Source organism: Patella vulgata, chromosome 7, assembly GCF_932274485.2.
Source record: "Patella vulgata chromosome 7, xgPatVulg1.2, whole genome shotgun sequence".
Lineage (NCBI taxonomy): Eukaryota > Metazoa > Mollusca > Gastropoda > Patellidae > Patella > Patella vulgata.
The window spans coordinates 68,814,453-68,839,942 of record NC_065885.2 but is presented as its reverse complement, the minus strand read 5'-3'; the positions used below and the strand labels follow the sequence as shown (position 1 = coordinate 68,839,942).

General features: G+C 38.9%; 1 protein-coding gene across 1 annotated transcript; it reads left to right on the top strand.

Moving 5' to 3' along the window:
- The first annotated feature begins 2,717 nt into the window (after positions 1–2,717).
- Positions 2,718–24,946, top strand: LOC126828163 (neuromedin-U receptor 1-like). The gene is made up of 2 exons (XM_050557760.2): positions 2,718–2,954; positions 22,820–24,946. The coding sequence occupies exon 2, from the start codon at positions 22,833–22,835 to the stop codon at positions 24,087–24,089; it is 1,257 nt and encodes a 418-aa protein (XP_050413717.1). The 5' UTR covers positions 2,718–2,954; positions 22,820–22,832; the 3' UTR covers positions 24,090–24,946.
- The last annotated feature ends 544 nt before the right edge of the window (positions 24,947–25,490 follow it).

Sequence of the window (25,490 nt, the reverse complement as noted above, 5' to 3'; positions counted from 1 at the left end):
TATATACATGTACATAGTCGAAATGAGATTTACCGTCCTGTTAAAATCACGTTAAATAAGATTGCATTAGAAAGAATAATACCATATTGTAAAAAGTTTCGCTCTGGACCCAAAATAAAAAATCTATTTCAAATAACTTTGAAACACGTCGACCTCAAGAGAGCAAAAATTCTCGAGGCTAGTTAGGGTGTCGAAGTAAATTTTTCAGAGACAGTTACTTAACTAAAATATATTTCATCTCAATTCTTAATTGTAAATGAAAAATATATTAACATATCCTATTTATCTGACCACACACATAAATATATATAACGTTTTATAATTTCAGGGATTAAGGCGTAATTTAACTTGTTTATTCTCAGTATGTAATACACAAGATGTCTCGAATAACTCTCTAAAGTGGCCTTCTTTATAATGAACCAAAAAATATTGAAAGTGAGATTCCATGCATTTAATGAATACATTTTTTACATCCATTTTTTTGTCCAATTTTGACAAACATATAACAACGTTGTATTATGACAAACTGGCTAGACAGGCAAATGAAAGTGAGAGAATATGTATAGTATTCTTTTTACTCCCCTTAATGAGTTTAGTGCCAAACAGAATAAAATTATGAAACCGGGACAGGTTGATTCCTTCCGGATAAAATCTATGACACTAGACCTTAAATATTAATAAAATGTTAAAACTAAATGATTCATATCTTTAATTTGTCAGAATGAAAGTGCGACACTCTAGAACATCCCAAACCACTAAACTACTCTATGATATTATAATCATGTTATACTGATAATACTTCTTGTAATGATCTTCACTAGGTTGTTGTGTCATTGAACACAAAAACAACCAGGCTAGGACATTAAACCCCATTTTATTTCTGTGTTTAGACGATGCGAAACCCAAGGTTATTGCATTTAGTTATGGGGAGACTCCCAATGCCCTACCAGCATGACTTCAGGTATAATGAAAGTTTCTTTGCTACACAATTGTTCGAAGTCCAGGATGATGACTGGTGTTTAAGACTACAGTACGTGTAAGGTCTGGTTTCTATGTATGCTTTTTGGCGGTGTTTGTCGGCGAAAATATCCATCTAATGCAAATGTATTGGGATCGTTGCCTTGTATTCGGACATGAGAAAGGCTTATAACAGTGTCAAACATGGGTGGAGGCTCCATAGGTATCGAAGCCCTATGTTGCATCCTGCCAAACCAACACAAACTGCATAATAGCTGTGATCGTTGTTGTTGTTTATTACAGATTTAACATCCAATACATTACAATATGATAGTATGGACAAGTTGATTTAGTTAAGTTATTTACATATCAAGGAGTTTTATAATAAAAAAAGAAAATGAGTAAAAACAAAATGTTCTTGCACATGAGAATTTGTACGTTAAATTTGTACGTGAGAAGAGAGGATGGGTCATCTTCTCCCTTTGTCATGATAAAAGCAAGTTAAAACAGGAGGTCCAACTGCTTCTTGTTTCGTGTCATTAGTGCGAATAGAGAAAAAAACGTGGGGAAAACAATCCTCTTATTTTCTGTGGAAAAACCAAGTTCTCGCAATAAAAACTACATAGCTGGAAACCTGGATTATATGGATATTAAAATGTTCGTGCGATTAGTTCCAATTAAATTTGCTATGGGCGATAATTGAATCACATGTTGTGTTTGTTTGTGTATTTAGGTAAGATTAGTTTGTTCCACATTGGTTGATATAACAGTATTGATATCTATTAACCAACGATATAACGATATCGTTTACTAATAATCGATGATATTACTGGAGGTTATTCAGGTATTGTTCTGTCACGAGACTACTTAATTAAATGTCGAACAGAATTAATATCCAATGTAAGGCAATAGAAATTAAGCAGGATCAAATCAATGACTGTGTTGTCTATCTAGGGCATATTGGTAATAACTTTCACTAATTAATCACTGCAGTTTCCCATTTATGAATTAAAACTTTCAGACTGTATAACAACATTTGCTTGTATGATGTTTCTAGGTGAGGATCACATGGCAACCGATATATTTTCGATATATTATCGTAACAATGGTAACTGACAATCGATCAGAATAAATTAACGTGACTGAAACTTTCAATATATTCACTTTTCATTATCTATTATTAAAATATTATCGCTAGAACGATCAGCATCTTTATGAATATACCCCCGCCCGACCCTAACCCTAACCCTCAGCATCTTTATCTTTATGAATATACCCCCGCCCGACCCTAACCCTAACCCCCGCCCGACATTCTGTTGGTATGGCAAGTTAATTATCTTTATGAATATACCCCCGCCCGACATTCTGTTGGTATGGCAAGTTAATTATGAATATACCCCCGCCCGACATTCTGTTGGTATGGCAAGTTAATTATCAATCCATCACGAATTTCTCTTTCAATCCACATTAATTTTATGATCGTTGTAACTAATTCATGTCGTTTTAACAAAGTCAATAAAATGTTTTTATTGTCGTAAAACAACATATTTGACATGATCAAAACGATAATTAAACAGCTAAATCTACCCTATTTTAGATCTGTCGCGTGGCCTCAAATATTATATACACTATTAATTAGATATTTATTCACAGGACCATGATGACCGAGATTTAAATGTGTTTTAAGACGACCGCCAATTAATCTGTCTCTCCCCACACTCTCTATCTCTCTCTTTCAACATGATAATGCCCTTTGAATGTTTGATGTAGCAGACGAACAATATGAGACCGAGGCTTAATGGTGATGCGTGTGGTTTGTGATCTGTATAAGAGATGTCATTGAATCAGTGAATATGATATTGTATACATTGGTTGTATCATACCCATAGGAATCATATCACACTATCATCCATAATGTTACCTCCGTTATAAACCAATTCATTCTCTTCTTGGCTAACACTCGGATTAATTCTTATACTCTTGGACATCTATACGCGGTAAGTTAATGGGGTTCTCTTTTTCTCTAAATTTATTTAAATTTCAAGATTTGAAATGGTAAAAGCGCTTTAGAGATCTTTACCAATTGATAGAAAAAAAAGCAACAAAAGTTCGATTTTACTTGATATTACGGATAGTTAAATTGGGTCTGGTGTTGCAGCGTCGGCAACCTTTCCCTCGTAGCATATGGAAGACCAAACAGCTTTTTATACAGAGTTCCTAATTCTTAGTTCTTAATGCATAGTCCTTAATTCTCTATTTTTAGTAATTATTATAGGTTATTTTTTGATTGGGACATATTTCTTTGCACAAACGAAAGAGGATTTTATCTTTTCTAAATTATGTAATTATGAATGTGACAGTATAATAGCTAATACTCACATATTCAGAGAGCGATAGACAAATACTTCCCGGTGATGCATTACAGTATAACTGGAATTTCGTATTAAGATTTGTATTTTGACTTTAATTACTCCCCAACCCCTCGCTAAATATAATTCAGGCGATCCAAATTATATCTGTTTTAACACGGTATGCAAATATGAATATGTCAGAAAATATTTTAAATTTTGAAAAGGTACATGGATCTTCTTTTTAATGGTATGCATCCCGATATCTTGTATTTCGTGTTTTGGCCCGTATTTTGATGCCCCCCCCCCTCATTTAATACAAATTGATGCCATTCAAATTTGTTCTTTTTTCAAGGTATGTAAAAATATAAATGTTCAAGAAAATAATTTACATTTTTGTAGCAGATATCACGAATTTCTTATTAAGATCCACATTTTGACTTTAAATCCCCGCCCCCTCCCCTCGCCTCTCTTAATTAAGTTTAGTACCGTGAAACTTTGATCGTTTTTCAAGGTTTGTAAATATAAATGGGCTAGAAAATAACTTGAAAAGTTGTACGGTTACTAAACTCTATTAAAGGGGGGTGGGGGGTCTTAAATGTCAAAATACGGACCATAATACGACAACCCAGATATCTCACTGATTACCACTGAAAAGAAGGTTCTTTACCGTTTCAAACATGTAAATTATTTTCTGGCACCGTCGGGTCTTGATATGAAATTCCTGATGCTTTTTCATTTACCACTGAAAAGTATTTTATTGCTCTTTTCAAAAATGAAAATTATTTTTGTGGACATTTACGTACTATTTAGTGGAGGGGGTAGATGTAAAATTTAAATACAGGTAATTGTTTACTGCATCACTAGAAATTATTTGTCTATCACTTTTTCGATATATTAGTTATTCCCTGGCACATTCATCATTACATAATCAAGTAAAAGCGATGGGACACTCCTTCGTTTCAGCAAAGAAATATGTCGCTATCAGACACAAACCTAATTACTGAAAATAGACTACTTTCAATGTATTTTCTTTATCGAAGGATAGTCCCGATTAGCCATACCACGCACGTGCTTTCTCTGTAGTCACGGTCATTGATCGATTTTGTTAATTGTATATAAAAGTTAATCGGGATTTCCCGATGTGGTTTCCCCTAGTCAGTGATGCAGGACGGAGGGCCTGACAAGGAAAACCCGAGGTTCCGTGTATATATTGGCATGCACGTAAAAGTTCCCTTGGCAGTTGGGATTCGATATAAGAGTAGGCTATAGTGCCGCTGCCCGGGTAAAATTTCCCTCATAGGCCCGTATGCCCGTCTTCATTAGCCCAGTCGGAGCAGAACAGTAGGACGTGAAACCCCATTTCATTTTATTTTCATTTCATTATTGTATATATGCTTGCTAGATTCCCTATGATTGTATGGTGACTTTTATTGTATGCTAGGTTGGTTTCAGCTCATGTCGTCATAATCTTCCGGTTCGATGAATTTCGAGAAATGTTTTGGAGAAATGTTTTGCAAGATCCGTATTTGGAGATTTGTATTTGGAAATTTGTTTTTCGAGATTGTGTTTTTCGTTGTATGTCTATGAAGAAATGTAAACGTTGGCTAATTTTTATTTTATTTTCTAAAACAAATTTTATTTTTATATTAAACTATAATTAGATTAATACTATTTACAAATCTAATATGACAAATGTCTGATTTATAAACCAAATATTGATTTTAAGATACAAATGTCAATTTTAGTTTATAAATATCGAAACACAACAACAAATGAAGAAATAAGAATTAAGGACTATGAATTAAGAATTAAGAAAACTGAATAAAGAGCTGTTTGGTCCTCCATAGTAGCACATTCCATGGAGTATGCCGTCTCAATTAGCGCTGTCGGTACATAAAACTTAAAACCAATTTCATTTCAAATTCGACCATGTGCACAATTTGAGACAAATCAACGACACAATTGCTGAGATATAAATCAGCTAGGTAATTTGGAAAGATGTAGTCGTTAAAACATCCGTAAAAAAATATTTCTTCGTTTTCATGGAGTTTAACGGTTAAAATCTCTTACTCTAATTGATTTGGTGTTTTGAGTCTGGCTAATCAGGTAGGTCTGGCTAATCAGGTTAATCAGGTAGGTCTGGCTAATCAGGTAGGTCTGGCTAATCAGGTAGGTCTGATGTTGGTTTGAATATGATATGATGTACATACAGTTACATTTACTATCTTGCTGAGGGGAGCCGCGAGCATGGAAAGGCGCGGGGGACTCAATGGCTCAATGAGCAAGACGCTGGCTCGCTCCCCGTGTGCGCCGTGAAAATTCCTTGGTATTTACCGGCCCGGTTTTCCCTAGTCAGTGGTGCAGGGTGGAAAGGGTCTAGTCGTTCGGCTGGGAAGATAAACCGAGGCCTCGTGTTCACATTAATTGCGTGCACATAAAATAACCCTTGAAAGTTGGAAAAAATCCCCCCATAAAACACTGTATGGCGTAAGTAACCATACATCTAATGGAAAGGACACGATTGGATGTAATGTTCTTATTTATTATGAAAGGGTCATTGGTAACCACAGTGTATAGGGTTAGGATTAACTTTAATCGGCTATAATTTAGAGTATGTCATGAAGTTGTTACGTGGTAATCCTGATTCATAAAGTACATTATTTACAAGGTGATCTTTATTCACATTCGACAGTTAGGCTGTTTGTCACAATTAGCTCAGCTTGAGAACTGACATGATGGTACTGGATGGGGTAGACAATCATGTCGTTAATCTGAATACATATTACCGTGATTTAAGCCGTGAGAATTTGATATTAACGATCAATATACACATTATTGCATATTAATTAAGAAAACATAATCAAAATACCAACGGTAGATAATTTCAACATATAGAGTCAATCAAATTTAAATCCGGACCATTAATTAGAATTTGCGAAAAAACAATGATGGCCGTGAAATTTCGGGTCATTATGTCATTCTGCACACATAGACATCTACCTACTTCGAGAATGGATCTCGGCCCTGAATGGCCGCCATATCAAAAAATTAGTAATTATCTGTCATACAATTTTCAATTATTTTATTAATAAGTGGAATAAATACATCTCAAAATTCTAGAAGTATACTTAAGTCGATTTAGGACTTAAAATGTCGGTCATCCAGCTAAGAGTTAATTGTAGACAAATAGCATTAGTTTAGAATGTCTGTGAAAACCATAAGAGATTCAACATATACAATATTTTAGTTTGCTAGATATTTCTATATCTCTCAAATCACTGACATTCATGTTGCAATGGAAACTAAAACGACTAACGGAACGACGGTGGCTCAGCGAGTAAATGAAATGAAATGGGGTTTAACGTCCTACTACGTTCGACTGGGCTAGTGAAGACGGGCATACGCCATGACAGTGTGCTATGAGGGAAATTGTAACCAGACATCGGTGCTACGGCCTACTAATTAAATCAAATTCAAACTGCCAAGGGATCTTTTATGTGCACGTCGATGTGTACACGGGACCTCGGTTTCTCGCCCCATCCAGAACAACCACGCCGGAAAACTGAGCGAGTAATACACAGACCCCCAACCTTCAGGTCTCGGGTTCGGACCGGTGTTGGCCTACAAAGTTCATCGGGATGTTCCGGTGTGCCCCCCCCCCCTTGTCAGTGGTGAGGGACAGAGTACATGGCAAGGGAAAGCGTAGAGTCGTTTCCATGCAACGCAAAACCAAGGTTCCGCCTACACATTGGCGTGTGCGTAAAAGACTACACGTATGCCGTCTTCATTAGCCCATTCGAAGCAAAACAGTAGGACGCTAAACTGAAAATTTAATCGAAAACAAGTTACCCCATAACGCCTCGCAGCAAAGAAGTAAAGAAGCGAAAAAAAGCGGAACACTAAAAATCTGTTTTCAGATATTTAATTTAGACATTCGACTTATATTAATGACACTCCTCATGGAGCTATTAACCTGTTCGCTTGCTGTAATTTATCAATTGGTACAAGCCATTAACTTCGTGTGGCATCGCCAGTCTAATTAAGACGATAAACCAACTTCCTCTCAAATTGCTAATGTATTTTAAAGATCCCCAGTCAGTAGAAAACTGTGGATTGATATCGCTACCCCTATTTTATATAAACTGCATTGGTTACCAATTACTAGCTGAATGGAATTTAAAATACTCTAACATACTCTATCATTAATATAGAAGACTCATCTGGCAACCTCAAACAGCTCATCACTTTATGTATTCCTGCAAGCACACTAAGGTCACAAAATAAAAACTTACAATGTCCTATCATACAAAATCCTCGTTTGGTGAAAGATCTTGCTGCTTTTAAACTAGGTTAAAGATCCCCCTTCCTTGTCTGTTTTCAACAAAAAAGTTAAATACCCATCATTTTAAAAGCTATTTTAATTGCTAAATGCTTAAACGTTTTCAGAGTTTGCGTTTTATAATTGCATACCATATTTTATTCTAATTGCGGAATGTTGATAGATGTTTCTTTGGTTTCTTTAAAATCCTCGTCTTGATATGCTTATTCCCATTAGTTGTTATGGTTTCTATATAGTTTTATTTATATTTTATTTTGTATATTTCCATAGAGCAACAACATATTGGATTATAGGCATTTTATAAATATATTATTATTCTATTATTAAAATAATGAATCGACAATGGACTCTAATCGGGCACTTCAGGGAACCCTCAAAACAAATGTGAATCGCATAAAATGCCGTGAATGTTGGCTTGATTTGAAGAGTTCCAAACGATCCGAGTGGAACCGATGAAGCGACATCTACCGGACTCTCGGACTAAATCAATGTACGACGACCGTGAAACATACCCAACTATATGATATTATATTGTATGTGAAATAGCTTTATTTAACGTCCGCTTCCACCGAAGTGATATCGTCGATATTATATTCTGAACCTTGGCCGTATATACCAAAATAGTTTGTTATGGTGTGGGTGGCAGGGTCTGCCAGTCAGTGTCCCCTCCCCCACCGCCTACTCAATCGCCCTCCGAAATGATTTACGGCAACATTAGCTGATTATTTCCCTTGAGCTAAGAATTTGATTAATCATATTTCACGTTGGTGTATTTAATTGAAAAACAGAAAACAACACCATGATTTTATTGGTGTTTTTAGTCCATTAACATGTGCATTATTCATAGACCTGGAAATAATCCATATTCTGTTGTTGAAACCCAACAGATATAGTTTAACTGCATCTAGAGCATTGAACCACACCAGAAGGGGACCAGTTGGTTTGATATGTCCCCAAATTACGTAATATCAAATGAAAACTCCTCTAACAAATTATTTCTAAATTACTTTTTGCCCGGGGAGGTAAGCTTGTAATAATATATACCAACCGACAGTATATTAGAGATATCGTTATATATACTATTCAAAAAAAGTAGGGGATATTTGATTTTTAAGTGTTATTAAAGTCACCTAATGAAACTGACGAAGAAACAAATGACAAAATGAAATGAAGTTCACATTCATCGATTTATTCCAAATGATCGTTAGACTAAGTAAGGCACAGACTGACCATTATAAGGGTAAAATGATACCCGGGGTCAAACAGCAAAGTTACCACAGCATCACAACCAAGTTAGTAACGGGTAAATCCTCCTCTGTTTGCCAAACAAGCATTGATCCGACGTGGCATACTCCTAATGAGACGTCTAAGGTCATTTTGGTCCAGATTGTCCCATTCCTGTTGCAACGCAGCAGCAAGTTCTTGGACATTGGCAGGACGTTGTTGACGTTGACGTAACCTCTGTCCAAGCATGTCCCAGACATGCTCGATGGGGGAGAGGTCGGGACTCAGTGCTGGCCAAGGTAATGTGGTGATGTTCTGTTGTTGGAGGTAACCTGTAACGATCCTGGCCCTGTGACATCTTGCGTTGTCATCCTGGAAGATGAAACGGCGGCCATGACGTCGTGCGAACGGCACAACATGGACTGCCAAGATGTTGTCCCGGTAGTACTGGCCTGTAACACGCCCTGCAACAACATGTAAAGCCGTTCTTCCAGCAACAGTGATGCCTCCCCACACCATAACAGAACCACCCCCAAATCGATCATGTCTGATGACGTTAACGTCTTGGAAGCGCTCGTTTCGACGACGCCACACCCTCCTACGTCTGTCCAAAAAATCAACAGTGAACCTTGACTCATCTGAAAACATCACATTGCTCCAGCGTCGATTATCCCAGTGTTGACGATCCCTACACCAACGACGTCTTGCCTGAATGTGATGATCTCTCAAACAAGGGATCACGCGAGGATGTCGGGCGCGAAGGTGACCCCTATGCAGTCGATTCCGAATCGTCTGGCCACTCACTCTCACACCAGTGTCTGTTTGAAGACGAGCGCTGATCTGATTTGCTGTGATGACACGATTTCTCAAGGCCAAGGTACGGATAAATCGATCCTGTGCTTGTGTTGTCGTCCTTGGTCGACCTGATCGTGGTCTGTCCTGTACAGATTGTGTATCACGGTATCTGGACCATAGCCTGCTTATGACAGACTGAGAAACATTCATCGTCCGCGCCACAACCGCCTGTGTTGTGCCGATCTGTAGCATGCCAAGGGCACGTAACCTTTCATTTTGGGTAAGCCGACGCATATCAAAATTTGTTTTCTGGTCACTAAAACAATTAAACTGATGTTTCCACCCTGGAATTCAATGCCACAATGACTGTAACATTCAAAGTCAGAGTCGTGCAAATCTTGGGTTGGACCCCCATGATGATCCCAAGCATCACCTGCATTCCATGCGGTAGCTATTGGTGCGTTTGGGCGTCACATGTAACTGGAAATGTTTCTTCTGTTAGGTTCTATAGTGACTTTTTTCGTAGTCATTTGCATATTTTAGTATTATGCCCCCAAAATCAAATATCCCCTACTTTTTTTGAATAGTATATATATATACTCACTACATCATTTTAATTTTAAACATTTTCCGAAATTCTATCCGAATTATCGCCCTTATAATTGTTATTTTTGGACGTTCTATATCACGGATTGTCGCAATCAATAAACGCAATTGGGGAGATGATCACCAGCAAGACCGGTCGTATTACTGCGAAATACTTTTAAATCATTCTTTTGTTATACGCTCATATTTCCATGTGGACGTATATTGTCGTCGTACCTGTCCATCCATGTTTGGTTTGTGGACACTCTACAGGTCACAATTGTTATCCGATTTTGACGAAACTTGAAATAAGTTTATATCCCAAAGATCTCAGTTCCTGTCGATATAGGCATGCAATGGACCGCCACGTCTTGGAGTATGGCCCCTGATTGTACGAGAATTCCCTTTTTTGAGCTTGTTTTCTCTCCATCTCTTGCAAAATGTGGACGTATGTCGCATGGCAACATTGTGTTTCAGCTTGACACATTTGATAATTGATGTTTATTGCCTGCAATGTCTGTGTCGTTTATCTTGTCTTTCAGGGTTTTGTCTGTGTATAGTGCGGCGCCCCTGCACTTATTTTTAGAAGCAAGCCTTTAAGCTTGAAATAACCTCTTACAACCAGATATTTTAACTGTTTGGTATAATTTCTCAGATATGATCTCTTATACATGATCATTTATGTCAATCTTGAGATTTATTCCTCGGCGCCATTTTAATTCGTTTTCTTACTTTGCACATATTGTTATCTTGGATGGTTTAGTCTACTCTAACTATTGTCCAATCATTTACATTACAGTACTGACAGCGCTCCACCCTTTATAATGTATTCCCTCTAATGAAGAGGGTGGTTGCGCGGGTGTGGGGGTGGCAGAATGGTTAGCACGTGCGCGTTGTATCATAAGGTCTGTCATTAAGTCAACTGGCGGGGTTTTGATTCGTCTGTTGTACGTGACAAGGAGTAGGGTCGCTTGTCCAACCTCATCTGTTTTCTCCGGATCCTCTGGTTTCCTCCCACTGCTAAAGACACCTACGCGCAAGCGAATTATTGAAATTAAATTGAACCATATGTTAGTCAAGAAATAACCTAGTTTGTGTCGAATGATACCATCCCCCCCTCTCTCTCTCTCTCTGTCTCTCTCTCTCTCTCGACATGTAACAGGTAAATACAGGTAATTAACTCATTAACCTTAGCAGGAAAATTAATTTCAAATGGTCACGATGTTTAGTCATAAAGAACACTGAACAACTTACTAACTGGGCTATAGAGAATGATTATACGACGTTCTCCAAATGACGTAGTTTGTGTCGAGTTGACGTTAAGTGTTGTGTCAGCGGTGCAGGACGTCGGACTATCTCGTGTAAATGCTGGCGTGCTCTTAAAGGTACCCATGAGAGTTACTGCTGTTTGACATACGTCCGTCGTCACTAGCCCAGTCGATACTGAAAAGTATTATGTTAGATCTCATTCCATCTCATTTTATTTTCACAACTATGAAAAACTGGCCGGGAACCAGTGTAGTTGCTCCTAAATTGCGAAATGAGTTACCTCTGAAAATCCAAAACTTTGAAACTTTGACTACTTTCAAGGGAGAGAGAGAGAAATGGGGTTTAACGTCCACTCGACACAAACTAGGTCATTTCGGGACTTACACATGATTCAATTTTATTTTTATAATTTGCTTGCGCGTAGGGGTCTTTAGCAATGGGAGGAAGCCGGAGGACCCGGAGGAAACCCACGAGGTTGGACAGGCGACCTACTCCTTGTCACGTACAACCGGGGATTCGAAACCACGCCAGTTAACTCAATGACAGACCTTATGATACAAGCACGTACGTGCTAACCATTCGACCATCCAACCCCCAACTAGTTTCAAATCACAGCTGAAGGCTAACTTGTTTCGGGAATTCTATGAGAATTAGACTTTCTATTCACTGTGTAACTATTTTCTCATTACGCTTTAAGCTTGCTTTTGGGTGGATTTAGCGCTCTACAAAATGTACATTATTATTTTAATATTATTATGGCAGGTGTCAGCCATTTGGAAAATGAGCTAGCAATGTCAATATGTCTGTGAGTGAGAGTAAACGTGAACTATTATATGGAAGATATCCTATCACTAATCACTTATTCATTATTTGACATTAGACCAAGTTAAAACACACGGACCACTAACAACCTTTTACATGGTTTATACAGATCATTCTGTTGGGTACTGGCTGAATACATCCTATTGTTCCATTGACAGTCCCATTAAAAACCAATCAGAATCAACCCATATTTAGACAGGTAATGATTAAATGTTCTACGTGGTTAATGTTGAATTACTGGTTTTATTTCCGTATACCGTGATAGTTTTTACCGTGATGTTTTTGACGGCGATGGGGGTATTTTTGACGGAGGTGTGGGTGTTTTTAAGGCTAATTTGTTTTTTTGATGGTGATGTGGGTATTTTTGACGCTGATGTGGTGATGTAGGTATTTTTGATGCTGATGTGGGTAATTTTGAGCGTGATGTGGGTATTTTTGACGAACGGTTATGTGGGTATTTGTGAGGATGATGTGGGTATTTTTGATGGTGATGTGGAGTTTTATCTTAAGGTGATTTAGTTACTTTTTGACGGTGATGTGGGTATTTTTGACGGTGATGTGGGTATTTTTGACGGTGATGTGGGTATTTTTGACGTACGGTGATGTGGGTATTTTGAAGATGATTTGGGTATTTTTGATGGTGATGTGGAGTTTTATCTTAAGGTGATTTGGTTACTTTTTGAGAATGATGTGGGTATTTTTGATGGTGATGTGGAGTTTTATCTTAAGGTGATTTGGTTACTTTTTGACGGTGATGTGGGTATTTTTGACGCTGATGTGGGTATTTTTGAGGGTGATGTGGGTATTTTTGACGTACGGTGCTGTGGGTATTTTTGAGGATGATGTGGGTATTTTTGACGTACGGTGATGTGGGTATTTTTGACGCTGATGTGGGTATTTTTGAGGGTGATGTGGGTATTTTTGACGTACGGTGATGTGGGTATTTTTGACGGTAATGTGGGTATTTTTGAGAGTGATGTGGATTTTTATCTTAGGGTGATTCGGTTACTTTTTAACGGTGATGTGAGTGTTTTTGAGGGTGTAGTAGATAATTTTTTTAGGGTGATTTAGTTACTTTTGACGAAAATATGGGTGTTTTTTGAGACGGTGAACTGATTACTTTTTGACGGTGATGTGGGTATTTTTGACGGTGATGTGGGTATTTTTGAGGGTGATGTGGGTATTTTTGACGTACGGTGATGTGGGTATTTTTGACGGTGATGTGGGTATTTTTGAGAGTGATGTGGATTTTTATCTTAGGGTGATTCGGTTACTTTTTAACGGTGATGTGAGTGTTTTTGAGGGTGTAGTAGATAATTTTTTAGGGTGATTTAGTTACTTTTGACGAAAATGTGGGTGTTGTTTTGAGACGGTGAACTGGTTACTTTTTGACGGTGATGTGGGTATTTTTGATGGTGATATGGTTACATTTTGACGGTGATGTGGAATTTTTTGATATATTTAGGACCGTGACAGTTGGTGATATTATGCTGCAATTTCCTGATAATAGTAATAACATGCGCCGCTTGTGGAATCATGTAACGTGGTCTGAATTCGAATGGAAACAAATGAAAGAGAGTTGTCACTTGATCACCCGACGGTTTCAGCGACCTACAGTGTCACTCGATATTCCCTGGTAGGTTCCGAGAATTCCACCATAACTTGAGCCTCATATATGCTCACGAGACAAACCTAAACGTATTTGATTGTTCAAAATTATAAATGGTTTCAGATGGAATAGTGCAGCAGATAAGTGTATAATATCAGGGAAATCTATCAAATAATAATACACGTATCAACCCATAGCCATTCAAACATCCAGGATGGCGGCCATTTTCAATATACATTTGTCGTCCACTTTCGGGCAACGAAATACATTGTTTGCTACAAAATCACACCAATCTCCCCTTCTTTACAAACCCTTAGCATATATATAACATTTCATCTAAATCTGTCAAAAATTGAGATTTCTCGAGGGGGCATAACCTTTGTACAATTCATATTTTGTGGGAAAGGCAAGCACCTTACATGTAAACCACGGAGAGAGATTGTTATTCAGGTAGGCCTGAGACAGATAGGCATTCAGGTAGACTGGAGCTAAACGGTCATTCAGGTAGACTTGGGGCAGATTGGTAGACCTGATATAGACTGTCATACAGGTAGACTTGATATAAACTGTCATACAGGTAGACTTCGGATATAGTATCATAGAGTTAGACTTGGGACAGACTGTCATTCAGGTAGACCTGATATAGACTGTCATATAGGTAGACTTGAGTTAAACTGTCATACAGGTAGACGTCAGACATAGTGTCATAGAGTTAGACTTAAGACAGACTGCCATACAAGTAGACTTGGGATAAACTGTCATGCAGGTAGACTTCAGACATATTATCATAGAGTTAGACTTGAGACAGACTGCCATACAAGTAGACTTGGGATAAACTGTCATACAGGTAGACGTCAGACATATTATCACAGAGACAGAAGACCTGAATAATATATTGACAAGACTTTCAAACCAGGCCCGTTACTAAACTTGGTTATATACTTGTATATCAATGATAGATTGTAATAACACGTGGGTGTGTGTAACCAACCTCAGCAATGTAATAATGGCTTTATTCTCGTCTGAGTGAGGTGTTTGGACTCGATGATCTATTTGGAATCTTTAACCATGGCGGGTTGAAGAAGAATAAATTAGTTTTTGTGGGTTTTTTTTTGGTTTTTTTTATCGCATTTCACTTTCCAGACATTGTTGGTGAATTAGTTATTGACGAATTCAACCGAGTAACACTTCAACCTGCGACAATATCGAATATATGTTTTTATGATATTTGTAATTTACACAGGTCGAATTCTACTGAAATAAACCGACAAAAAATGGCTGTTGATGATGTCGAGGGGGTTATAAACAGTTACATCTAATTATACAGTATTGATTTAATTCTAAGTCTTTGTTTCATACCGATAATTATTTATGGATAATCTCACGTCAGATATAACAACACAAATATAACAACACAACATAAATCTAACAGAGTTCACGGCAGATACAATGGCTCAATGACCAAGACAATAGCTCACTAGTCAAGAGGTTCGGGGTTCGATATTTGTGATGGCTGAGACATTCCTCTGGAGTTTCTGGCGTGGTTTCTCCTTGGCAGCTGCTCATAGGCTTACTGAAGGGTATAGCGAGGGGTAGAGCGGGCCAAGTTGTTTGGACGGGTCGTAAAACAGCACCCCATGCACGTAAAGCACCCCTGGCAGGCGGAATTCGATGAAGAGTAGGCGGAAACGCACACTGTATGGAGTATACCTGACTTCACTAGCCCGGTTGATGCAGTTCATACCACACTGTATGGAGTATGTCTGACTTCACTAGCCTGGTTGATACAGTTAATACCACACTGTATGGTGTATGTCTGACTTCACTAGCCTGGTTGATACAGTTAATACCACACTGTATGGAGTATGTCTGACTTCACTAGCCTGGTTGATACAGTTCCTACCACACTGTATGGAGTATGTCTGACTTCACTAGCCCGGTTGGTGCAGTTAATACTACACTAAATCCCATTTCTTTTCCGGTAGTTTATGGTGACCGGAGAACCTGTAGAACACCCACGAGGTTGGGCAGACGAAGCTATTACAGGACAATCACGTGATTTGACTCAATGACAGGTCTGATGACCTAAACCAGACTTTCTATTTATTCCATCATCATGTCAACAATACTAGTTTTCTATTTCTAGGCTGATTTTACCATGTTTTATTTGACAAGGGAGACTTTTAATAGTTTAAACATACGAAACTTACATAGGCTGTCAACAATTACATGTAGCTCCGTTTGAGAACAGACAAGACGCCAGTTGACCGACATTTTAATTCCCACATCGAATAAACTAAGTATACTTGGAGGAATTTGAGAGAAGTATTTATTCCGGTTTCATTTTCATATTGAATGAAATTGGAAAAATGATTATTTAGTCTTTTAAAAAACTAAAACGTATTAGATCAAACTATAACACTATAGCCTTATTATAGCGAGCAGCATAGATCCAAGAAATTTTAATTCCACCTATAAAAGATTCATCGTTCACAAAGGATTCCTATGTCATTTTTCTGTCATCTTTAGCCTCTGACCCATATAAAACCTTGTAACGTTCGTGATTTGTTCTCGTTTTTCTCTAGTATCAAAGACAAACATTCGTTGATAATAGATATTATTTAGTTATCCCTCGTCGTTTAGATTGATCAATCAATGGACTAACACTAGATTCGTTACACTGATCAATCAATGAACTACCCGAGATCTGTTTGTGGTGAAATGATAATGGTGCTTATTGTTCCTTTGTTTTCAATTCAAATCAGATGGGGTTCGGGAGCCGCGATGCCTCAATGTGTACGGCGCCTGCATAATCTGATTAAAACACAGATCCTGTTTCGTTTCGTTTTTTTTCTAGTTCAAAATTTCTTTTTACTTGTCTTTACTACACTAGGATCTGGCAGAGTTGTTATCATTGACGTGTTCTGGATGTTCGAGGCATTAGCCAATGAAACGGTTTGTTACGGCAAGCTTTTGGCGTGAGGTGCACGGAACAGTGGGTTATCCAATAGAAACCTCAATGCTGATTGGTTAATCAAATGTCTGACATCATAGGGTCAAAAGCCGCTTGTATGACCCATGACGCCTCATCCCAAAACAACTGGTCAGATATTCATATAGTGTAAGCCATCGGAAGTAAAAAAAAAACGAAACGAAATATATAGATCGCTATTTTAATCAGATTTGCGTTCGCAGGAGATACAAGCGTTCGATCCCGTTGTTAGCTGAGAAATTTCCCTGGCATTTTCAATCGTGGTGTCCTACTTGGCAGTGATGTAGGACGGAGGGCCAAACAAGAAACATTGACTAGTTGTTCGGATGGGCGACACACCGAGGTCCCGTGTACGGATTAGCGTGCACGTAAAAGAACTCTTGGCAGTTTGAACTCGAAATAAGAATAGGCCACAGTGCCGCTCTCCGGAAAAACATCCCCTCCTACCACTTTGAATGGTGTATGCCCGTCGTCTCCATTAACCTAGTCGGTGCAGAAAGGTGGGATATTAAAACCCATTTCATTTCACTTGAAATTCAAACAAGGCGCCTTTCGTTTGATGTACTTTTGATGTTGTATTCCATGACGTCGTAGCGTAAAACATCACAAGAAACTATATACCAAAATGAAGAAATGAAGAAGTAATTTAATAGTTTAATTAGATTAAGTTTCCGATTTTTTGATATCTATTCTAGTACATCCGTCTTTTAAACCTAATCTGAACTTAGAACAAACCTAATTAATCTTTGATTCTCAAAGATGCATTACGTCATTTTGAGTTTATTTTATATTTTAAACCGTATAATTATGCTTGACATGTGCTTCAAGATGCATTACGTCTTTTTGAGTTTATTTTATATTTTAAACCGTATAATTATGCTTGACATGTGCTTCAAGATGCATTACGTCTTTTTGAGTTTATTTTATATTTTAAACCGTATAATTATGCTTGACATGTGCTTCAAGATGCATTATGTCTTTTAGTTACTTCCCTTACCTTAACGCCCTAAATTGCGTTCATTTTGAAGGGTGGGGGTGGATGGCCGAATGGTTAGCACGTACGCGCTGTATCATAAGGTCTGTCATTGAGTCAACTTGCATGGCTTCGATTCTCCGGTTGTACGTGACAAGGAGTAGGGACGCCTGTCCAACCTCGTGGGTTTTCTCCGGGTCCTCCGGTTTCCTCCCACTGCTAAAGACCCCTACGCGCATGCGAATTATTGAAATAAAATTGAACCAAGTGTTAGTCCAGAAATGACCCAGTTTGTGTTGAGTTGACGTTAAACCCCATTTCTCTCTCTCTTGCGTTCATTTTGTATTTTAAGTCATATAATTCGGTAATTTAATGACGTGAATTTCAATCACATCAATTTAATGATGCAGTACGCAGGAGCTAAATCTGCCTGTTGCAGGTTTTTAATGTTGGCTTCAAATGTTATATAAATTATAAATTAAACATACCTATAATCAACGCGGTAGATCATCGGATGGCTGAGATTTAAATGTATTAAAACAACGGAGAGATTTAAAAATTGAACGATAAAATGAAGAATCTAATCGAGACTTAGCCTCGATTGTCAATTACCGTTGCTACTATAACAAACAATCTACGCTACACCTTCCAACAGTCATAACTTTCCACCAGAATAAAGTTATTTGAATGAAAGCTTCATTCATATTTTCTTATGTATTTTTAGCTATTACAGGAAAAAAGATCAGTTCTTTATCTAAATCTAACAGAATGCATCTTTAAGTGTCTTGATATACAACAAATCTAACAGAATGCATCTTTAAGTGTCTTGATATACAACAATCCAATTGAGTTTATTTCTCTTTTACTACACCAAATGATTTTTGTTTTATTTTATTACATTTATTTTGTTTTTCTTTTATATGTAACCTGCTCTTAATGGGCGTATTGATTCAATCAAATTTTATGTTATCTTATGGAACATGGTTCGTAAATCATAATATATTTAAATTATGATAAACTAAGGAGCTAAAACCCATTTATACACAGTCCTACCTTGTTAAAGAATATTCTATTAATCATGTAATTCACTAGTGCTAGTTGAGAAATTGGCAACTTTTCAAGTTGAAACGCATAGAAAAGAAATGAGGTAATTTTGTTATTACTTCGATGTTATTGTAATTGCTAGAATGGAAAAAAATGAAAATAAATGAAATAGGGTTTAACGTCCTACTGTTCTGCTCCGTCTGGGCTAATGAAAACGGGCATACGCAATACAGTGTGCTATGGGGGAAATTGTGCACGGACCCCATTTTCAAAATTAGTGAGCAGCCCTCGTTATAAATAAGAAGACTGGAATGACCGTGCCTAGATGTGATGGGTTGGCATAAGATTTATCTCGGACTATATAAGACGACGAAACGAAATAAGGTTTAATGTCATACTTTTCTGTAGTCCCGAAATGACCTAGTTTGTGTCGAGTGGACGTTAAACCCCATTTCTCTCTCTCTCTCTAATACTTTTCTGCTCCGACTGGTCCGGACATACATCGTGTTATTAGGCAAATTTTGTCCGAACAGCGGCACTATGGCATACTCTTATATCGAATTCCAACAGCCTAGGGTTCTTTTACGTGCATGCCAATGTGTACACGAGACCTCGCATTTTCGTCTCAAGGAGGTCAACGCAGGGAATGAACACGGGGCTTCCAGGATATAGAAACAACGTCTTACTCACGCCCGAAAAATCCAGATGGACTTTCTCGGCCAACGCAGTGATAGAACACGGGACCTCCTTGTTAGCGAGCCAACGTCTTACTCACTGAGCCACCGTGGATCCGTGATTGAATGGTTCTTGTATGAATCGACTTTTGCTTCAACAAAATCGAGTTCACAAAATAGAAGAAACACTCTGGATTCGAAATAACGTATTTTCGAAGTGATTTGAAGACAAAAAGTGCGAGAAAATAGTCGAAAACCGTATTGGTTTTGCACTGACGACTATCTCGTGTGGTGCGCGTATCAAATGGCTAACGAGATGAATACGTGTGTAATCAGCACCCTTTCGTTCTCGTGTTCGTCGCTTGCGCAGCCTCCCTATTAAGTAGATTTATATATGTTTTGCGGTTGATGCCGTTAGCGTAGAAATGGATAATCCAGACTTTGTTTATTACCGTAACAACGGTTACAATGGCTTCCCTTTGGCTGAAATTTTCAACATATTCTCTTTTCATTATCTATTTTGTAAGTATTAAAGCTCTTTATCTAATCTTAACTAATGGCGCTTTAAGCAATAGATGTAGAAATAATTATGTTTTAATTTACTTAGAAAATATGCAACCATCGCTATAAAGAATTGGCTTCAATCCAATTACTGGGTCTTGGTTCTATGATGGTCATGTAGTAATTAAATTCGTTAAAGATAATTAGAGAATAAATACGGACGTAGGTCAATATCAACGTCATGATAATGCTACCGATTCTATATTAAACACGGACGTTGGTCAATATCAACGTCATGATGACGCTACCCATTCTATATTAAACACGGACGTTGGTCAATATCAACGTCATGATGACGCTACCCATTCTATATTAAACACGGACGTTGGTCAATATCAACGTCATGATGACGCTACCCATTCTATATTAAACACGGACGTTGGTCAATATCAACGTCATGATGACGCTACCCATTCTATATTAAACACGGACGTTGGTCAATATCAACGTCATGATGACGCTACCCATTCTATATTAAACACGGACGTTGGTCAATATCAACGTCATGATGACGCTACCCATTCTATATTAAACACGGACGTTGGTCAATATCAACGTCATGATGACGCTACCCATTCTATATTAAACACGGACGTTGGTCAATATCAACGTCATGATGACGCTACCCATTCTATATTAAACACGGACGTTGGTCAATATCAACGTCATGATGACGCTACCCATTCTATATTAAACACGGACGTTGGTCAATATCAACGTCATGATGACGCTACCCATTCTATATTAAACACGGACGTTGGTCAATATCAACGTCATGATGACGCTACCCATTCTATATTAAACACGGACGTTGGTCAATATCAACGTCATGATGTCGCTACCCATTCTATATTAAATTTTTAAGAAGTCGGAGAAATGAAACGAAATGGGGTTTAATATCTTACTCCCAACTGGGCTAATGAAGACGCGCATGCGCCATACAGTGTGCTATGAGGTAAATTTTGCCCAGACAGCGGCACTACGGCCTACTCTTATTTCGAATTCCAACTGCCAAGGGATCTTTTACGTGCACGCCAATGTGTACACGGGACCTCTGTTTTTTGTCTCATCCGGGGGATCACGTGGCTAAGTGGGTAAGACGCTAGCTCGCTAGCCTGGAGGTCGGATGTTCGATCCCTGCATTGGCCGAGAAAGTTCATCCAGATTTTCCGGCGTGGTTCTCCCTTGTCAGTGATGCAGGACGGAGGGGCTGACAAGGAAAGCTGTCTAGTCGTTCGGATAGAACGGAAAACCGAGGTCCCGTGTACACATTGGCGTGCACGTAAAAGATCCCTTGGCAGTTGGAATTCGATATAAGAGTAGGTCGTAGTGCCGCTGCCCGGGCAAAATTTCCCTCATAGCACACCGTATGGCGTATGCCCGTCTTCATTAGCCCAGGTTAGGAGCAGAACAGTAGGACGTTAAACTCCATTTCATTTCATTTCATTTTTTGTCTCATCCGAACGACTAGACAGCTGTCCTTGTCAGGCCCCCCGTCCTGCAGCACTGACAAGGGGGAACCACGCCGGGAAATCTGGATGAACTTTCTCGAACACCTGACCTCCAGGCGAAAGTCGGAGAATGTGAAAGAGTAGCATGATGTTAGAGTTATTAGATTATTTTGAACCGGTATTATATAGAGGTCGGTATTATTTCTTAGATAAGGGGTCATCGTCTTAAGGAGCCGTGGTGGCTCGCTAACTTGATGAATCCCGCTATTGGCTGATAAAGTTTATCGTCATTTTACGGCAAGGGACAACGTATAGTCATTCGGGTGGGACGAACAACTGAGGTCCCGTGTACACATTGGCGTGCACTTAAAAGTTCCCTTGACAGTTGGAATTTGAAATAAGAGTCGGCCGTAGTGCCGCTGTCCGGACAAAATTTGTCTAATAACACGATGTATGTCCGGAGAAGTCGGAGCAGAAAAGTATGACATTAAACCTCATTTCGTTTCGTCGTCTTATATAGTCCGAGACTGCATCTTATGCACACCCAACACAATTAGGCACGGTCTTTCCAGTCTTCTTATTTATAACGAGGGCTGCTCACTTATTTTGAAAATGGGGTCCGTGAGTGGCCTGGGTTGTTTTGACAGATTCACTAAATACTGGGTCAGGGTTAGGATTTCTTTTACATGCACGCCAAAGTGTCTATTGGACATCTGTTTTTTGTCCCATTCGCACTACTAGACACTTTTCCTTGCCCCACCATTCTTCAATACTAACAAGGGGAAACCAAGCCGGGAATCAAGTGGTATATTCTCTGCCAATTAGTGAGTCAGTGTCATACCCACAGAACCACTGTGACCATGGAATAAAAACAAAACAGATGTATCATGGGAAGTGCGTAGAAATATCTTAATTAAGACGTCTTGTCGCTCTAATTAGTTGAGGGATTAAGTGGCCGAATGGTTAACGTGTGCGCGTTTGATCATAAAGTCTGTCATTGAGTCAAGTGCCGTGGTTTCGATTCAACGCTTGTACGTGACATGGAGTAGGGTCGCCTGTCCAGTTTTGTCGAGTGCCCTGTCCAGTTCTGTCGAGTGGACGTTAAACTCTCTCTCTGTCTCTCTCTCTCTCTCTCACTCATTAATTAAATGGCGATATTTTTTATGTTTTTAGATTAGACTTGATCATGGAGAACAGTACCAATAATCCGGACAACTGTACGGGCACCTGTAATAATACCTCTATTGAAACCGGTCTATTACAGAGATTAAACGATGCTAAAGCTGTCCATTTTATACCAGTGATGTTATGGGTGACTCTGTTAATGGTGATTGGAGTGTTAGGCAACTCACTCGTGGTATACGTGTATAGACGACGATTTAAAAAAACCTCGTCTAATTATTTTATATTAACCATGGCCATATTTGATCTGGTTGCCTGTGTGGTTGGCATGCCAACAGAAATTTATGATTTGCGATATCCTTACACGTTTTATAGTTCCGTTGGATGTAAGGTATTCAGGTTTACGGAAACGTTTACTATCTACGGTTCGGCCATTGTGCTTGTTGAGATCGCATTTGATCGATATTTTAAAATCTGTAAACCCCTCATGGTAATCAGTTTGTTTAAAATTAAGATGTTGTGTTTTATGGCAACGGTGCTTGCGCTTCTGTTCTCTACACCGACCGCCCTTCTATTCGGCATCACCAACCCACAGACCCCGATACAAGGAATCCGGGGTTATGATTGTTCTATCGAGGAGAAGTACCGAAAGTCGACGTTTCAGAAGTTGTATTATGGGGCTTTGTCCGTAGTTTTCGTGACGACACTACTCGTTCTGACTATTCTCTACGTCAGAATCTGGGTGGAGATTAAACAGCGTCGCAGCATGGTTATTGGAGATCAGATAACTCGACCACCAGGAACGGCGCAAGAAAAGAAAAAGATTCGGATAAAATATCTCGCGGCCAGTGGTAGCAATGAAGATGGTGAGGATGATTCCTCCGGAACCGGAACCGGAACAGGAAATGTCGAGTGTGAGGAGCAGAAAAGGACGCGATTTGGAAGTCTGGCGAACTACGCTTCAAGAATTCGTATCACAAGAACAACGGTTGTGTTGTTCGCTGTAACTGTTGTGTTCGTCATCAGTTATCTCCCTGCTATAGCCATTATGATGACTAGATCGTTAATGAAAGACCTAGAGCATACAAGGAGTATAGAAGTTGAGGTCACCAGTAAATTTTTCTCCAATTTTTTCTTTATTAATAACGCCATTAACCCAATTATATACAGTTTCTTGAATCTGAACTTCAGGCGGCAGGCCCAAAAGGCCGTGAAAACGGTGTTCTGCTGTGAGAAAAGCCCAGCCCCTAAAAAATGTGATTCAGATAGAAGTACAAAACGTGAAATATTGTTGATAGCCACGACCGGTCGCGATGTGTAATTGTATCACTGGTCACGATGTGTAATGGTATCACCGGTCGCCATGTGTAGTCCAATGAAAATCCTTCTTATAGCCACGACCGGTCGCGATGTGTAGTCAAATGGAAATCCTTCTTATAGCCACGACCGGTCGCGATGTGTAAAGGTATGACGAAGCGATAGTTTGGTTTGTCACCGTTATTGTGATGTCCCTATATGCCGGGCCTTGCTGTACAATAAATATGTAGTCCAATGGACATCATTCTTATAGCGTACGCATTGAAATGTTTTTCAAAACGAAACGTATAACCTATCGCACGGGTGTTACCGTGGCTCACGTGGATGAGTCATTATGTATAATATCATGGGTTACTCTATCATGACATAATGAGCTCTTTGTAATCTCGGGAACCTATTATTTAATCGAGAAAATATTTTTTAAAATTTAAGAATTTATCCAGGCAATGTTAAAACTGTATATGATGTTTAATTTGTGTATTAAACTAATCCGAAGAATACTGCAGATATAATTGGTCACATGTTATTATTGCCCCGTGGTGTTGTTCCTTAACGAAAGCCCATGGACATTCTGATGAAATGTAAAAGGTCACGTGCCTCCCCATGGCGAATTCTGTTGTTTGCATCTGCCATTTCATTGATAATATTCACATTCTTGGAATGTAGGTCAGCTATCGTATACACGGAATTTAGGTCAACTATCGTATACACAGAATGTAGTTACGATATACGGCACATGGAACCGTTATATTATACCACTGTCACGTGCTCCAACTCTAGCGGGGACCACGCTGTCTCAGTGAGTACAACGTTGGCCCGCTCACCTCGATGTCCCGTTTTCGATCCCTTTGTTGACCGAGATTTCCCAGCGTGCCTTTGGTGCAGGGCGGGGGAAGAGGGTGGGTCTGGCAATGTAAAACGCATAGTCGTTCGGATGAAACGAAAAGCCGAGGACCCGTGTACAGGTGGTGTGCACGTAAAAGAACCCTTCACAGTTGGAATTCGGTATAAGAGTAGGCCGTAGCGCAGCAGTACGGGCAACTTTTCCTTTTAGCACACTGTATGGCGTATGCTCGTCTTCATTAGCCCAGCCAGGGCATAAGAGTAGGGCGTTAAACCCAGTTCATTTCATTTCATGCTCCAACCCTAGCGGTGGTCATTTAAATATCAACGGAGCCATCTTACGACATCCATGCTATTGATCCATAATTTGATTGCATGTACCGATCAGAAGTTTGAATCATAGGTCGGGACTGTAATATAACAGACCATAAGCCTGGGCTGTAATATAACAGACCATAAGCCCGGTCTGTAATATAACAGACAATTAGCCCGGGCTGTAATATAACATAAAATACAACAATCTATGAAAGAAATGCCATTACTTCATGAAAACCATTAATTT